Genomic DNA, 18702 nt, shown 5'->3' on the forward strand with positions numbered 1-18702 from the left:
GGGGGAACTTCTAGTGAAAACTGAACTTACTATAAGATACACATAGATGAAGTTTGTTGATTATTTTAAACATTTAGCATTTATATAGCTGGCAATGCTTGACCCATCTCTGGAATCAGATAACAATTGTATTATGTGCATATATCAGAAGGCACCCAGATTTCCTGTAAGCCTGTCTCAATATTTTACTCAGGTTTTTGTTGTAAGGTTCAAGTCCAGAAAACTGCCACCTTTTTCACCTTTGCCACAGGTTCTACAGGTGTCCCCAGCATATGGGTTACACTTTCAAGTGTGTGAACGACATAGGGTGGAAATAGCACTGGGCTGAGAGAAAGAACCCCTTAGTTCTCCTCCTGAGTTTCATTAAGTAGTCGTAACCTTGGGCAAGGTTTTCCAGCTATTTTCCTGGGCTTCGGTTCCTTATGTGTTGAGTAAACATTTGCCTATTGGTTAGCTGGGTAAGAGCGGCACAGAGATGATGACGAGGTGCTCCCTTATCAGTTTTTTAGCAAAAAGCAGCAGACCGAGACGGTTCTAAGGGCTCGTGAGGTTCTTGAGACCGCTTGTCACTCCTCAGCCTGATTTCTGGAGTAAAGTTAGCTGGTGCTCAACAATGAGTGAATGTGTGAGGGAAATGAATGAGAAATGGAAGAGGCATTGCGCAGTAATCTAGCAAATTCCTGTAAAAAATTACAAATATTGCCGCCTTTCTCCTATAGTTCAAAACGACTGCGGGAACCTCATACATTTCGGAGGGAAAGCTTTTTTGATTTCCCTGTGTAGAGAGGCAGACCGCAGAACCGTGGGACAACAGCCCGGAGCCGACTTCCGCGCGTGCGCGTGTGCGCGCGTCCGCCCCGCCCCGCCCCGCCCCTCGTCACGCGCGGCCTTCTCCCTGCGCGCGCGTCGGGCGGCTGGCGGCGCGCGATCTCCGCGTTGCTCCGGGCTGGCGGCCGCGGCGCCGCGCTGGTGGGTGGGATCGTGGCGGAGCTCCAGGCGCCGGGGCAGGGGCGGGAGAGCGCCATGGCGGCGGCGGTGGCGGCGGTGGCGGCGGTGGCGGCGGCATCCGGTCCCCGAGCCGCGGCGAGGTGAGGGGCCGCCTCTTCACGACTGAGGAGGCCAGAGCTGCTCGCCTGCCTTCCACGCGGGCCGCGGCTCCGGCATGGCTGGGATCATTAAGAAGCAGATCCTGAAGCACCTGTCCCGGTGAGAGCGCCAGCGCCATCCCCCAGCCGTCCCGGGGCCCTTCCTAACCACTCTTCGCCCCTCCTCGGTACGCCCTCCTATGGGCCGCTCTCCCCCTCCTTCGCCCGAGCTGGGACTCCTTGGCGGCCCTCGCCTCAACTCGAGCAGGACAGTCTCCGGCCCGCTCCGCCGGCCCCGACCGTTGTCACCACTCTGTTCTTCCCTCTTCCTGTGCCCTCCGGTGCAGGGTGCTTCTGCCCTTGCTGGGGTGCCCTGGGCTTTCCTCTCGACCCTTGCAGCCTCCTTAAGCCTCCCGACCCTCAAGGATCTCCTGGCCGGTTGCCCCCGGCTCAGTTCCCACTCAAGTCCCACACCGCCAAGCAGGTCACCTCGTCGTCGCTTGCACGCCTCCTCGTCTCCCCCCACTTAGTTTTCACTCCTTATTCCAGAGAGGTGTTGGGGATGCCTTAATACTTTCAGCCAGCCTTTGTATCTCAAGGGGAGAGTGGTTCTAGCCTTGTACACGTTAGTGGTTTTCCGGAGGTAGGAGTAGGGGGCGGAGTCAGTCAACGGGGGACACAGGGCCCTTGCACTGCTGTATCTTACTGGTCTGTTGCCTGGATGAGTGGTATGTGAGACCCTTCTGCTGCCACTGTATCCCCTTTTCTGACTGAGACTCTGGCTTGTTTACTCTTACTTTGATTTTAGACTTTAATATTTAGATTCAGATACATCTGTTGGTTAATAACCATGGTATAATAATAGTAAAAGCAGATTGGAGGCTGGAACTGGAAGGTGCATTTGGACCCTTTACTAGGATTAACTTCCTAATAAATTCTTTTTCAGACCGCATTCTTCTGGGTGTTCCACGAGTTTGGTTGTTCTGTATAAAGATTTAAAAGTAGGACTAATGATTGTGAAATGGTATAGAAAAAATTTTTTTAAAGATTTTATTTATTTATTTGACAGAGAGAGATCACAAGTAGGCAGAGAGGCAGGCAGAGAGAGAGGAAGGGAAGCAGGCTCCCTGCTGAGCAGAGAGCCCGATGCGGGACTCGATTCCAGGACCCTGAGATCATGACCTGAGCCAAAGGCAGCGGCTTAACCCACTGTGCCACCCAGGCGCCCTGGTATAGAAAATTTAAAGGAAAACTTAATTTCAATAAACACAGAAGCAGAGAATTTTAGGATTTAGAGATGATCTAACCTAATACAGGATTGTGTTTAAGAGCCCAACTCTTTCTGGTTTACTTTCTTCAACTGTAAAATGAGGATAATAGTACTCTAACTCAAAGTTTTTTGTTTTTTTTTTTTTAAGATTTTATTTATTTATTTGAGAGACAGAGCATGAATGGCAGGGAGGGCCAGTGGGAGAGGGAGAAGCAGACTACCGTCCTGAGCAGGGAGCCCCACCCAGGGGTCTATCTGAGGACCGGGAGATCATGACCTGAGCCAAAGGCAGACACTTAACTGGCTGAGCCACCCAGGCACCCCTCAAACGGTTATTTTGAGGGTTAAATATATGTAAAGACAGCACAGTGCCTAGCACGTAGTAAGTGCTCAATTAAAACATGAGCTATAGGGGTGCCTGGGTGGCTCAGCCAGTTAAGTGTCTGCCTTTGGCTCAGGTCATGATCCCAGAGTCCTGGGATCAAGGCCCACATCCGGCTTCCTGCTCCGTGAGAAACCTGCAGCTCCCTCTCCCACTCCCCCTGCGTGTGTTCCCTCGCTCCTTGTTTCTCTCTGTCAAATAAATAAAATCTTTGGGGGGAAAAAAAAACAACCCATGAGCGACAGTTATCTTTTGGGACACCACTTGTGTGACAATTTGATATAAGCCATAGACTTCTTCAGAAAAATCTGCATATGCAAACAGGTTTTTTTTTAATGTAAATTCTGGGGGAGAGTTATGAAGCCCAAAAGCACATGCTGAATCCTGCAAGTCATCCTGGAACTAGGTGAATAACCCCTGACTAGTTCCACTCTTTAATGTCTGAGGAAACTAAAGCCTATAGAGGACAAACAACTTTCCCAAGTTGCAATGGAAGGTAATGTGGTGGAATAGAACCCAGCTTTCTTTCTTTTTTTAAGATTTTATTATTTTAAAGTAATCTCTATAACCAGCCCAGGGATTAAACTCACAGCCATGAGATCAAGAGTCACTTGTTCCACTGACTGAAACTGCCAGGAGCCCCTAGAACCCAGCTGTCTAATTCTGGTGTTTTTCCCTTTAGTGCACATATGTTCTGTGCACTCTCAATTAGTATAGAGTTTTTAAGAAAAATTTTAATAATGTATGCTGACATATTCAGTGGATCCTTAGTGAACAGAGTATCTCTTTCAGATGAAGTAGGAATAGTTATGACAGACATTGGGAGTTATGTGGTTTACTGAGGAGGAAGAGGAAGAAAAGGTTATTTGGGGCTGCAATATCAGGGTTCCAGGAAAAGATCGTAGGACTTGGATCTGGTTGAGGGACAGGTCACACTCCTTGTGCCTTTCTGTTTGTTTATCCTGGAAAAGTGGCCTAATCAAGTATGACATTTGTATCTCTGTATGGTCTCTGTGATACCTACAGAAGCTGGCCTGCCTGGAGGGGAATTAGAGTTTCTGTGGGTTGCCAAATCTCATGGGGAAGGAGAAGAGAAGGTATACTGAGTTACTATGTCAAATAAACATTTGTAGGTGTTTTTAATAATGATGTGTTTATGATGACAGTGCCACTTGACCTGGAGGAGAGTGTCTTAACAGCAGGACGAGTGTCTCTCATGTCCCAGTGACTCTCATGTTTAATTTTGGTCATGAAGTCCTGGATATTAATAGTGTTTTGTTGGAATGCATCTTCTTTATTAGTATTTTGGTAAATAAGATTTGAGGGAGGTGGTCTTCAGGATATTTCTGTTAAGTCCCTGCTCCAGGCCAGGCTCTAATCTGGGCACTGGGGATTCAGCAGGGAAGAAGCGTAAACATCTTTTAAGGGCTTTATATGGTTTGGATGACTGCTGTGTAGTACACATAACTTCAATGCCTAGTATTCATTTAAATAGACCCAGGAGAAGACCTTTACTTAGAAACAAAAGTAATCATTTAAGAAGAAATCCAGAATTGATTTTTTACTACATTAGCTTATTCTTGTTTTAGCTCACTTTAGTTAATGACCTTTCGTAAGAAGAAATATGATTGATTGTCATGTAAGTCGAGGGACTATGGCTCCGGGAAAAGAGCATGGACTCTGGAGCCAGAGAAGCCTGATTCACCTTCCAGCTCTGTCACTTAATGAACAGGTCAGCCTTTTTGAGCTGGTTCTGTTATCTGTAAAAGGTGAGAATAAGGAAGAATACCATGTACCTAGCAGAATTTTTTGAGGATTGGGGATAAAGTATTTATTATAATGCCTAGCATGTAAGTAGGTAGCTATGTAAGTAGGTAGTTATGTAAAGAGTAACTATTATAACATGATCGTTGAAGTTAGGGATACTACCCTGGTATGGATGGCAGTGACCCACCTGACTGGCTCTTTTATCTTAATTATTTTTTAAAAATATTTTATGCATTCATTTGACAGAGCACAAGCAGGGGGAGCAGCAGGCAGAGGGAAAGGGAGAAGTAGGCTCCCTGAGGAGCAGGGAGCCCCATGCAGGGATTCCAGGACTCAGGATAATGACCTGAGCTGAAGGCAGATGCCCGATTGACTGAGCCACCCAGGCGCCCCCTGACTGGCTCTTTTAGAAACCTTCCAGAATTCTTGGGATGCCTGTGTGGTTCAGTCGGTTAAGCTAAGCATCTGCCATCACCTTGAGTCATGATCCCAGGGTCCTGGGATGGAGTCTCACACTGGGCTCCATGCTCAGTGGGGCGCCTGCTTCTCCCTCTGGCCTACCGGAAGTCTTAATTATTTACTGTAAATAGCTGCAGGAAATGATTCTGAGGGACAGAGGCACAGCTGATAGACATGATAGATTTTGAAAAACATAAGTATTAGGTGAAATGCAGAAGCATACAAGATTTCATAGTCCCCTTGGAGAATAAGAGAGCCTACTGTGAACTCAGCCCTCTTAGTTCCTGATCAGGGTCTCCCCTCATTATTACTCATCCCTCTGAAGAGATCATCCTGGTCAGCCCCCAGGGGACAGTGGGGAGCTGCAGGCTGAGAGAGGCCCACTTCTGGCCCAGGGTCTGTGTAGGTGAAGGTTTGTAGAAGTAGTCTCAACTTCCAGGTTTTCCTTTATACTAGACTTTGCTTATTATCACCTTTATTTCCTAAATAATTATTTTGTTCATTTTCCAATAATGGTCAAATCATACATGTCTTTGTTTCCTTTCCACATTTTTTTGTGTTGTTTCAGAATAAAGCATTTTTTTTAACTTAGCAAATACTTAATAATAACCAACTGTGTGAATAGCACTTTATAAGTCTTATAATGATGTAATTCTCAGACTAACCTTATGAGGTAGTTATTAGGCCTACTTTATAGTTGAAGAAATGACGCCCAGAGAGGTTAAGCAACTTGTGCAAAAAATCATGTAGTAGTTGATGGAACTGAGATTCAAAGGTAGGTTCTCTGGTTCTCTTTACTACTGGGCTGCTGTACACTTCTCATCTACTGAATTAATTTCAAATTAAATACACTCTTGTCACCAGCATCCATATGAAGAAACAGTATTGCTAGCACCTATGAAGCCCTCTTGTGTTGTCTTCTGTCGTTGTCTCTACCAAGGGGTAAACCACTGTCCTGATTTCTAACAACACAGATTAGTTTTGTCTGTTTTTGTTTTATTTTATTTATTTTCATATAATGTTATTTGTTTCAGGGGTACAGGTCTGTGATTCATCAGTCTTACGTAATACACAGCACTCACCATAGCACATACCCTCCCCAATGTCCATCTCCCAGCCACTCCATCCCCCCACCACCTCCCCTCCAGCAACCCTCAGTTTGTTTCTTAAGATTAAGAGTCACTTATTGTTTGTCTCCCTCTTTTTGTTCTTTATATAAGTGGAATCATATCATATGTATGCTTCTATGTCTGGCTTCTTAACATTTTCGTAAGATTAATTTTTTTTTTTTTTAGATATTTATTTGACAGAGAGAGAGAGATCACAAGTACACAGAGAGGCAGGCAGAGAGGCAGGCAGAGAGAGAGGGGAAAGCAGGCTCCCCGCTGAGCAGAGAGCCCGACGCAGGGCTCGAACCCTGAGATCATGACCTGAGCCGAAGGCAGAGGCTTTAACCCACTGAGCCACCCAGGCGCCCCTTGTGAGATTAATTTTTTTTAAATGAAAACTTTTTTTTAAATTTGAGAGAGAGAGAGAGATCACAAGTAGGTAGAGAGCAGGCAGAGAGAGAGGGGGAAGCAGGCTCCCTGCTGAGCAGAGAGCCTGATGTGGGACTTGATCCCAGAACCCTGAGATCATGACCTGAGCCAAAGGCAGAGGCTCAACCCACTGAGCCACCCAGGCACCCCCATTTTTGTGAGATTAAACCCTGTTGTTGCATCAAGTTGCAGATTCTGCATTTTCATTGCTGTATGGTATTCTATTATGTGACCGTACTTCAATTTATTTATATACTTTACTATCAGTGGACATTTGGTTAGTTTCCCAGTGTAGGGCCATGATGAATAGTGCTGCTAGAACATTCTAGTGTATGTCCTCTGATGAACAAATGTCCACGTATCTCTCGGGGATATGCATAGGAGTGGAATTTCTGGGTTGTAGGATATGAACATTTTAAATTGTAATAGATATTATTAAACAGTTTCCCAAAGTGTCTATACCAATTTGCATTGCCAGTGGAAGTGTTTGAGAGTTCTGGTTGCTCTACATCCTTGCCAATACTTGGTATTTTTCATCTCTTTCATTTTAGCCATTCTGATGGATGTGTTTTTAAAAATTTTTTTACTTCATCTGAGGTAAACTAGATGGCCACTTTATTTTTGCCTATGTTTAGTTTTCAAATTCTGATCTATTTGTAAATTTTAGTCACAAGCAAATGTCAGAACATTGAAAACATCTTTTTGGAGCACTGTTCAAATTAGGTTCAATAAAAATAATTAGGATAATTTATGACTGCTAACCCATAGCATACTTTTTTTTTTTTTTTTAAGACTTAGTTATTTCAGAGAGAGAGAGAGAAAGAGAGAGAAAACGTGTACGGGGGTGAGGGAGAGCAGAGGGGAAGAGAATCTCAAGCAGGTATGCAACACTAGCTCGGAGCTGGATGCGGGGCTTGATCTCACAATCTATGAGATTGCAACCCATGACATCATGACATGAGGCAAAACCAAGAGTTGGGTGCTTAAGTGCTTTACCAACTGTGCCACACAGACACCCCTAACACTTAACATTTCTTACTTGGAATGGATCTGAGGCTTAGTTCCCTGTCAGAATAGCAGTCGTGGGGCGCCTGGGTGGCTCAGTGGGTTAAGCCGCTGCCTTCGGCTCAGGTCATGATCTCAGGGTCCTGGGATCGAGTTCCGCATCGGGCTCTCTGCTCAGCAGGGAGCCTGCTTCCCTCCCTCTCTCTCTGCCTGCCTCTCTGTCTACTTGTGATCTCTCTCTGTCAAAGAAATAAAATCTTAAAAAAAAAAAAAGAATAGCAGTCGTGTGCATTAAGAGAAAGGGGGTACTGTTCTTCAGGCATTTGGGTTTTTGTTAAATATTTGATCTTCAGACTACCCTGGATAATAGTTTCATTCTGTTCTGTAAGCTGGGCACCCCATTTACATACCACTTCATCTTTACTAAAGGCACTAAAATTTGAATTTCATAGCTTTTGTATTACAATCTTTACAGCTTTCCAAGGTCTTTTGTAAAACATTTTCTTGTGTCTTAAAAAGTAGCATTTAAAAGCAATAAAAATTTAAAGCAGTACTGTTGTACTGTATCTGATACACAGCAGCTTAATATATGGCTCACAATAATGAAATTACCTGCTTTGAAAAATTGATTGAGAGGCACGTCAATGTAGCAGAAAGAACCAGGACTTTGGATTCCAAAAGGTGACTGTGCATTTTGACTCTGCCACCTACAAGCTATGTATTCTGCAAGTCTTTCAGCTTCTCGAAGTTTCAGTTTACTCATCTGTAAAATGGGGGATAGTAATGGACAATGTGGTTTTGAGGATTAGAAATCATTTATAAAAGTGGTCCTGAAAAAGTATTCAGTAAACAGTGACTATTATTATTTATCTAGTATTTGTTTAAGTTACTCGAGAGAGATTGCTTTTAGTTTCTGAAGATAACACTTTTCAACATCTTTAAGATTGTGCCTAACATATCTAAAAAATTAGACCTTTGAACATTTATTTATTTGATTGTTTATTTTAAAGATTTTTTTTGTTTGTTTATTTGACAGAGAGACACACAGCGAAAGAGGAAACCCAAGCAGGGGGAGTGGGAGAGGGTGAAGCAGCTCTTCACTGAGCAGGGAGCCTGATGCAGGGCTTGATCCCAGGACCCTCGGATCATGACCTGAGCCAAAGGCAGAGGCCTAACGCCTGGGACACCCAGGTGCCCAGTAGACCTTTGAATATTTAGAAATTACGTTTAACCTTGTAATACAAAGAGGTGGAGAGGGATGTTCTTTGTATCAATGCTTAAGGAGAGAAGGGAACAAGGGCTATTTCTATTTATCTTTTTTTTTTTTATATCAAGGCATACTACAGAGGAAACTTTGACCTCAGAATAGGTGAAATAACTGAAATATATTCACAAGGTTGGGTCCTTAGTGGATGTACTTATACATAACCTAAGAACATAGCATAATCATATACTGTATTCTTAGAGTGAAGAAAAAAATCAGCGGTCATTTAGTTGTCTTCACCTATAAGTATGGCTTTACTCATTGAAAGAAAAGAAAAGATTTTTTTTTTAGATTATTTATTTATTTGAGAGAGAGAGCAGAGCAAGGAAGAGAGAACATGAGTTGGGGGGAAGGGGAAAGGTAGAAACAGGCTCCCTGCTGAGCAGGGGGCTCATCCTTGGGGAGGAGGGGGCTTCATCCCAGGACCCTAGGATCATGACCTGAGACAAGGGGAGATGCTTAACTGACTAAGGCACCCAGGTGCCCCCCAAAAAGATTCTTTTCATCACTACTCAATTACCTACACCCTCCATAATGGCAGGGACTGTGGTCCCTTGGCTGCTTTGAAAACCAGAGAGTTTGAGGGTGCTTTGAGTGGGTGCAGGAGAAGGTGTGTGGAGTAGGAGTGCATGGCTGGAATTCAAGGACCCTTAGATGTGGGGAATGGGAATAGTAGTGGGGGGAGCAGAAGGACAAGGAAACCCAATTCACCCAGTATTGTTAAGGGAACTTTTATTTTTGTGTGCTGAGGCAAGTATTTGCTACTGATGCTGATTATAGATACTAACGAATATTTTCCAGTATTAAAGCAGCATAATCAATCAGTATTTATAGCAAAGGGGAAAACTTAAGTGTAAATTAATACACATTAGAACTTAGGTAAAGGGTATGTTGTTTGTACCTTCTTGCCATAAAAATAAGGACTAGATGTACTATAAAATACTTGTTGGATTGACATTTTTTTATTTGCCCACAGCAGTGATCATTTTACATGTATACTTAGTCCTTATAGTGCATTGGTCGTATATAGCTTGGATGTCAGCTTATCATTTAAAAAAAATTAGAACATCGATGGTGAGAAATCAGTGTATTTAAGTCTCTGACTTATAAAAGTGGTATGTTCTTAAATTTTATTTCTAAGTTTGGGGTTTGGAGTATGTATTTCAGTAGAAATAGTGTATTAAATGTCGAGTAGGTTTCCAAGTTAGCCCACTGGGGTCTTGGTTGTTAGGGAACCATTTGAAGGAGGAGTGGAGATAGAGAAGAAGGAAAAGTTTTTTCTCTCCCATTTCTTGGAGTAAGATCTTTTAGATCATTGAGATCATTGCATCTCAGCAGGACTTTTTGTGGTTGTGATTAAGGGGTGTGGCCAGCGTTTAGTTAGCGGGCTAGAGACGCCGATATCATCCAGTTTGCAGAATAATCTCACATAAAGAAGCATTGTTCTTTGTCCTTTTTGAATTTTGAATATTTGTTAGATGCATGGGTTAGTTACCCATTTAAATTATGTAAACCTAAAACCTAATTCTATTGTAATAAACACAAAATATTGTAAACTTTAAACTATAAGGAGTGTTCTAGACTGCAACTGCCATGGGGGAAGATTGTTTTGAACTTTATCAAATGTTTGTCATTATTTTAGAAAATGTTGTCACTCTTGGCAGTGCCACTCGTGGAATTGAGTCTGTTAGTGTTGAGAATCACTGACTTAGACTAAATTCTAAATCAGCTGAAGTTTGCTCTTGATACACTTTTTCTTCCCTTGATGTCTTTCCCATCTCCTAAGGTCCTCCTCATGCACCCTGTTGCCCCAATTCTACCTGCAGCCCTGCTCCTCTCGCTTTTGCTCCCAATTCCCATTTCTTTAGGATATATAATTTCAGCTAAGTCAGGAGGGGAATGTAGAGAATGTATTTTTGAAGGAATCCTACTCTAATTAAACCAGTTCTAATTCAGAATATGTCCCACAGGGTCAGCTCCCCTAAGTTACTCTTAATTTCATAGCATTTGGCTCCGCAAATACTCTGGAAGTTCCCAGTTTGTTTTTGATTTTCCAAAAATTGCTTCTTTGGCAGTTGGGGTGGGGCAGGGGATTGGGCAGCCATTTGTGGCATGTATGAGTCTTCTGAAAGTTGGAGAATTCCGATATATAGAAAATCCAGATAAGGATTGGTTAAATTCGTTCAAGCTGAGTGCCTCCAGCCCTCTGGTCTAGTGCTTTCTCAGGCAGAGCTGAAAACATCCACTTCCCATTCCTAAGAAAAATCTGTCTTTCATTTTCTTTTTTGTTTCCTTCTTTCTTTTCTTGAAATCTGTGGGGTTTTTTTTTGTTGTTGTTGTTTTTGTTTTTTTAACTTACGTGAAAGAAGGAACTGCAGTTCAGGAATACATTTCATTTGAGAAAATGTCTTAACAGAGGCTGATGTGAAATTAGAGGTCTGGCAGTGTCTTCAAGATATCCTTTTCCTGAACCTCAGCAGAGTCCTCACTGTCTCCCTTCCTTTCAGGTGAAGTTGGTTGTGGCTCCTTAGTCCTATGAATCCACAGGAGAAGGTCCTCAGTCTCTTTGAGGAAGATGTGCTACAAGATAGTTGGATGGTCAGCTGCAGGTGGTATGTCAGCCATTCTCAGATAGGAGTCTAGCCTTCCCCTCAGATAGCCCCATACCCTGGGCTGCCTTTGTGCACTGTGTTTCTGAGACCATTTATTCATTGATTCTATCAGGAAACTTTTTTACTGACCACCTGAATTGTATGCCGAGTACTAGCAACTTGAAAACAAATGAGACAGGATTCCCTTTCAGGGACTCAACTGCCTACCACGATAAACAGACCTGTAACCAGTAAGCCCAGTAAGGCATTAAGAAGTATCTGTGGAGTCTGGGGGCCACAGATAGTCACGGCAGAAAGGTGATGCTGGGCAGAGGGAGCTGCATGAGTAATGGTACTGAGTTGAGAAACAGAAGGGGACCTTTAAGAGACTGCATATGGTTCTGTGTCACTGGAATGTAGGGTTTGAAGGTGGGACATAGCAAGAGGCAATATTGGAAAGATAGAGAGAGGCTGGATCATAGACGCCTGTATACTATGTCCAGGCATCTAGATAGGGCTCAGCTTGTTTTCTGTTGCCATTGATCTGGGTCTAAGGCAATTGAAACTCCAAACCTCTATAACTCTTTTGATTTTGTTAAAAGTGAGAGAGATGGGGGGAAGAAGTCAGAGAGATGGTAGAGTGTAGTTAAGGCTGCAAGTTCTTGAGCCATACTGCTTGATTTTGAATCTTAGCTTGTTATGATCTTGGGCAAGTTATTTAACCTTTCTATGCTTCAGTTCTCTACTATAGAATGGAGATAATAGTTTTCATTTATATCATGGGGATATTGAGAGAAATTAATTAAAAATGTATAACAAAGTGCAGTTTAGGACATTGTCTGGAATATTAGGACAGTGTCTGGAATAAAGTAAGCAATCATTAAATGTTAGCTATTATTTTAAAAATAATTTTTGTTCTCAGAGAAATATCATCCTCTTTCATTTTTCCTGATTTTTTTTTTAATTTAAAAATCTTCTAGAAAGGGCTTTCAGAATATACTAATCTCTCTCTTCTTTTTAAAAACCTGGCACTTTTTATTGTCTCTAATGGGAAGGGTGTGCCTTCTTCCTCGGCGTCACAGATAAATTTATTTCCGTGTTTGTATACGACACTCTTAAATCTGGTTTAAAATGTCTGGTTCATAAGAGTATTATAGTTGGTTTAAAGTGTGTGGAAGAATGTGGCTGGATTGTTGGATATACCCTTTAGTTCATTCCATCTATGTGGCAGTTACCATTTATTTGCTTTGTATTATTGTCAGTAAACATTAACTGAGCATTCTTACGCTAGACTTTGCGCCAGACACAGATCTAAGTGAAACAGTTCTAACTCTTGAGGAGTATATAGCCCTCCTTAGAGTTAGAGACCTTTGTTTTTATTTTAAGCTCTTCTTTGTTTCCTCCACAGCTACTTATATGGTTTGAACCTATTTACTTCAGTCAGTCATTGTGCTACTGTCTTAGGTGTTTGTTCATTAAATGATCTCTGTCTGGGAAACTACTCAAAGTAGTAAACATTAATTGAGCATTCTTGCTCAATTGCTAAGGCTTTTCTTTCACCAGCAGATGTGAAGCATGACTCATTTTGAACAGTCTCTGCACCCCCCTCCCCTTTTTAAATAGGCTCCATGCCCAGCATGGAGCTCAATGCGGGGCTTGAAGTCAGGACCCTGAGATCAAGACCTGAGCCAAAATCGAGAGTCGGTTAAGTCGAGAGCTTAACCAGCTCAGACACCCAGGTGCCTAGAGCGGTCTCTGCCTCTTAAAATAAGCAAATGTTAGGGCCAGTTCTGCTCAAAAATTAAGGACAGCCTCGCGTATGAAATCTTTTTTCCTCAGTTTCCTTCTTGAGCAAGTTTCAAAGCTCGGATAATTTATATGCCATACTTCTTTAAATAATTGTTCGAGGCTATGCCATGAAGAAATATCTGTTCACATTCAGTAGTGAATGACCAGCAGTGCCTATTCTGAGCATTAGCAGCTGCAGTTTCACTTCGATGAATCCAAGAGCCCAGGTGTAAGTCTTAAAATTAGAACTATAATACTCAGATTTCATTAATTCTACTGTTGATGTGTTTTGGGAATTGTCAAGACCTGGAAATACAAAGGAAATTAAAGGGAATATATTAGGATGACAAGGAATGTTTCTAACAAAGTGAGATTTGCCAAGACTTTGGACATGAAGTGTAGTATCTTCAGGGCTGGTTCAGGGGAGAGAATCTGGGACCCAGTCAGTATGGGAACTGAATAGTTAAAGAATTGAGAGGGAAGAGGGCAGCTGTTTCTGAGTTACAGTTGGTAAGGAGCCCCCACTATCTTCATCCTAATTCTAGGATGTCCAGGGAAAAGGTATGTGTAAAGGACATTGGAAAAGAAGTTACAGCCGTAATTTCAAGTGATACTCAAATGTGTTAACAGTCAATTAGATGAGGAGCCCATATGTAACATGCCTTACATGCCTAGACCCTTGCTAGTGGATTAGATTGCAAGTATTCAGTTCTAGAAGAAGACTGGCTTGGGGCACCTGGCTGGCTTAGTTGGTGTGGCATGTGACTCTTGATCTTGGGGTTGTAAGTTTAAGCCCCATGCTGGGTACAGAGATTACTTTGAAGAAGTAAATCTTAAAAAAAAAAAAAAAAAAAAAAAAAAGGACTGGCTCAAATCAGACAAGGAATTAGGGCTTCAGCTGAACAAGCTAGGTATTAACAAGGCTCTGGGCTTAGGAAGGGAATTAGAATGTTCATCAGGGCTACTGTTTAACATTAAGGAAAGAAAGCTCTCCACAGTCTCCAGAATATCAACTGGCTTATTACTGGGATGGGAAGGTAAGGTAAAAGTGAGTGCTTCAAGTCATTGACTACACAGCTACTATGGGTGTGGGGAAATGTGTATGATTGGTTACAATTGTAGAGAGTGTGAATCAGTATCATGTTTGTAGAGGAAAATTTGGCAAATCTGTCAAAATGTAAAAATGTACAATTCCACTTTTATGAGGTCATCCTATAGAAGGTATCAAGTAAGAAAAACCTATAAGCCTTTTAATGAAATTAGTATAAAAGAGCAATCTGTAGAGATTTTATTAAATAAATTCTAATTTTCCATACAGAGATGTTGCTTGTAGATAACTCCCCAATTATTAAAAAATACTTAAAAATTTGACAGTGTAAAATGCCCAAGATACATTGTTCATTGAAAATAAAAGCAAGTTTTAGAAAAGTATATATAAAATAATTCTATTTTATTCTATGAATTGGAAACTCATTTTTTCCTTTATACCTATTTTTCTCTTTATACTTTTTTATATTGTTTCAATTTTTTCAATTTTTTAAAGATTATTTATTTGAGACAGAGAGAGAGAATGAGCAAGTGAGAGAAGAAGAGCAAGGGGAGGGAGAAGCTGACTCCCTGCTGAGGAGGGAGCCTGATGCCAGGCTCAATCCCAGGACCCTGGGATCATGACCTGAGCCAAAAGCAGATGCTTAACCAACTGAGCCACCTAGGTGCCCCTGTTGCAATTTTTTATGATAAGCACTTCACTCACAGACCAAGAGGATGATTTATCTATTACCATCTATCATACTGAGCCAGCTATCATACTGAGGGGGTACATTTGTGTACATCTGGTCGTATGTGTTTTTGGTAACTCACATCATGGTTCGCTCTTGGAGACGATACAATACCAATGAGATCTAGTAGAAAAGGGTTCTACTTCTAATAATATAGGAGTATCTTATATTGACCTAGCCCTTTCCAAGATAACAGTTACGAACTCTGGACAGTATATAAAAAAAAATAACTACTTGAAGACATTGGAGAGTGACCAAATCTGGCAGAAATCGATAGGAAATTTGAAAGATGGGAACTGTACCAGGCGTGATTCTCACTTACACAATTCTTTTGCCTGAGGATACTCCCAAGTTTGCATGGTGGGTGGTGGCTAGAACTCAAGCAAAAGTCTACAGTTTTACTAGTTTGGTGAGTTGGAGGATGGAATTCAGGACTGTAAGAGGGACTGGAGAATGAGGAGAGAAAATATCAGAAAGGAGGGAGCAACAGAAGAGGGAGCCCTAAAATCTGCTTTTAAATTCTGTCCAAATCCTTGACATGCATGGGGAAAGACTTAATGGAGCCTTGAAAAGGCAGTAGTTGGAAAGCTGAATGAACTGAACAGAGGTTTAGCTGTTGCTCCTTGTGGGGGAGGCAGAGTTTGGAGTATGAATTTAGCCAAGTTAATTTCCCAGTAGAATAAAATTCACCCTTCAGAGGAAGATTGACAGAATTTAGAATTTCAATAATGTCCACTATGCAATAATAAACGACTAGATGTACAGTGAAGGAAAATGTGACTCATTGTTGAGAATAGCAGTCAATAGAAATTGACCCCAAGATGACTCCGATGTTGGAATTATCAAACAAGAACATTAAACTTGGTAATAAAAAATGAACAGATAGAGGATCTCAGCAGAGAACTGGGAGCTATAAAAAGAACCAAATGTAAAATCTAGAACTGATTTGAAATGAAAAATTTATTAAATGTGCTTAATAGCAGATTGGAGATAAGGATTGGTGAACTTCAAAATAGAGTGGCCGGAATTATCCACTCTGAAGAAAAGAGAAAAAAGATTAAAAGACAAAAACAGACTGTCAGTAACTGTGTGACAATACTAATATATGTGTAATTAGAGTCCTAGAAGTAAAGGAGACAGAAGACATCTGGCAGATTGTATTTTCCAAAGATGGCTGCAGCAGTATCTACCATTCTACATGTTCTTTTGGCCAATAGAATCAAGTTGGAAGTGACATCCCAGCTACACAGAGCTCCAATTAACAGTCCTTGCTGAACTTGGCCTTTGAGGCATTTCAGCCCAGGAATCAACCATGTGAGTGAAGAAGCCACTAGGTGATACCAGCTCCCAGCTGTTCATGGTGTCCAGATGAAGCCCCAGAATTCATGAAACAGAATAAAGCTATCCCATTTGTCCCTTGAATGAATTTCTAATGCACAAAATCTGTGAACTTAATAAAATGCTTACTGTTTTATGGCACTAGGTTTGGAGTGATTTGTTATGCTATAGTAGAAAACTAAAACAAGATAAAAATATTTGAAGAGGGGTGCCTGGGTGGCTCAGTGGGTTGGGCCCCTGCCTTCGGCTTGGGTCGTGATCTCAGGGTCCTGGGATCGAGCCCCACATCGGGCTCTCTGCTCAGTGGGGAGCCTGCTTCTTCCTCTCTTTGCCTGCCTCTCTGCCTGCTTGTTATCTCCCTGTTGAATAAATAAATAAAATCTTCAAAAAAATTTTTTTGAAGAAATAATGGCTGACAACTAAATAATAAAGACAACCCAATTTAAAAATGGACAAAAGATCTGAATAGACCTTTCTTTCTCTCTTTCCCTCCCTTCCTTCTTCCTTCTCTCTCTCTCTCTCTTTCTCTCAAAATATTTTATTTATTTATTTGACAGAGAAAGTGAGAGAGCACTCTCTCAGGGGGAGTGGCAGAAGGAGAAGTGGCCCCCCACAGAGCAGGGAGCCCAATACAGGGCTCAATCCCAGGACCCTGGAATCATGACCTGAGCCAAAGGCAGACACTTAATGGACCGAGCCATCCAAGTGGCCCCAGACATTTCTTTAAAGAAGATGCATAAATGGCCACAAACATATGAAAAGATACTCAACATTATCAAGCCATCAGAGAAAGGCAGATCAAAATTACAATGGCTATAAGGATGACTGTGATAAAAAAAGACAGATAATAACAGATGTTGGTGAGGATGTGGAGCAATTGGAACTCTAATGAAACACAGCTGGTAGGGCTGTAACATGGTGTAGCCAACTAAGGAAAACAGCCAGGCAGTTCCTGAAAAAGTAAATTAGAGTTACCATTTTACCAGCAGTTCCATTCCTACCCAACAGAAATAAAAGCATATGTCCACACAAAAACTCATCCTTGCATGTTCATAGCAGCATTATTCATAATATCCCCCAATGGGAAACAACCCAAATGTTCATCAGCTGATGAGTAGATAAACAAAATGTGGAGTATCCATATAATGGAATACTTTCGACCATAAAAAGGAAAAGAAGTGCTGATTCCTGTCATAACATGGATGAACCTTGAGAATATGCTAAGTGAAAGAAGCTAGTCACAAGAGACCACGTTTTATATAATTCTGTTTATATTAAATGTCCAGGATAGACAAATCTATAGAGACAGAAAATAGAATAATGGTTACCAGGTTAGGGGAAATAAGGAAAATGGGGATGATAGCTGAAGTGTACAGGTTTTTTTGGAAGAGGGCTATGAAAACGTTCTAAAGTTGATTAAGCTTATGGTTGCACAACTCTGTGAGTATACTAAAAACCGTTAAATTGTATATTTTATTTTATTTATCTTATTCTATTTTTTTTTAAGATTTTATTTATTTATTTGACAAGTAGAGATCACAAGTAGGCAGAGAGGTAGGCAGAGAGAGAGGAAGAAGCAGGCTCCCTGCGGAGCAGAGAGCCCAATGCAGGGCTCTATCCCAGGACCCTGGGATCATGACCTGAGCCGAAGGCAGAGGCTTTAACCCACTGAGCCACCCAGGTGCCCCTGAATTGTATATTTTAAATGAATGTGTATATGGTATGTGAATTAATTTCAGTAGGGATGTTATTAAAAAGAAATAATGGCTGAAAGTTCCAAGTTTGGTGAAAAACAGATTTATAGGGGCACCTTGGTAGCTCAGTCATTAAGTGCCTTCGGCTCAGGTCATGATCCCAGCTTCCTGGGATTGAGCCCCACATCCAGCTCCCTGCTTGGCGGGAAGCCTGCTTCTGACCTCTCCCACTCTCCCTGCTTGTGTTCCTTCTCTCCCTGTGTCTCTCTCTGTCAAATAAAGTCTTTAAAAAAACCAACAGATTTATAGAATCTAAGAAGCTCAGTCAACCTTAAGCAGGATAAATACAAAGACCGTTCCAGGTACATCACAGTCATACGGCTGAAAAACAAAAGAGAAAGAGAAAAACTTGAGAGAAGCCAGAGGAAAATGACTTATCACACAAAGGAGAACAGTGATCTAAATTAACGGCGCACTTCTCATCAATAACAACAGAGGCAAGAAGACAATGGGATGATACCTTTAAAATTCTGAAAGAAGCTCTCAACTTAGAATTCCATATCCAGCTTAAATATTTTTTAAAAATGGAAGGTAAAGGCATTTTTAGACAAATGAAAACTGAGAGAATCCTAGTTGTACAATAAGAGATAATGGCATGCCTGAGTGGCTCAGTGGGTTAAAGCCTCTGCCTTTGGCTCAGGTCATGATCCCAGGGTCCTGGGATGGAGCCCCGCATCAGGCTC

At 41.7% G+C, this 18702-nt stretch overlaps 1 protein-coding gene across 2 annotated transcripts in view; it reads left to right on the top strand.

Moving 5' to 3' along the window:
* Nucleotides 1-1075: 1075 nt before the first annotated feature.
* The window catches only part of LOC111152257 (UHRF1 binding protein 1), a 65915-nt gene continuing 48288 nt past the window's right edge, over nucleotides 1076-18702 (top strand). For both annotated transcript variants that reach the window (XM_022510706.1, XM_022510707.1), the window contains exon 1: nucleotides 1076-1206. In XM_022510706.1, the coding sequence (XP_022366414.1) occupies nucleotides 1163-1206 (44 nt within the window). In that variant the 5' untranslated portion in view covers nucleotides 1076-1162. The remainder of the gene's footprint in view (nucleotides 1207-18702) is intronic.

This window comes from Enhydra lutris, unplaced genomic scaffold (genome assembly GCF_002288905.1).
Source record: "Enhydra lutris kenyoni isolate GAN:26980312 unplaced genomic scaffold, ASM228890v2 scaffoldscaffold28, whole genome shotgun sequence".
Classification (NCBI taxonomy): domain Eukaryota; kingdom Metazoa; phylum Chordata; class Mammalia; order Carnivora; family Mustelidae; genus Enhydra; species Enhydra lutris.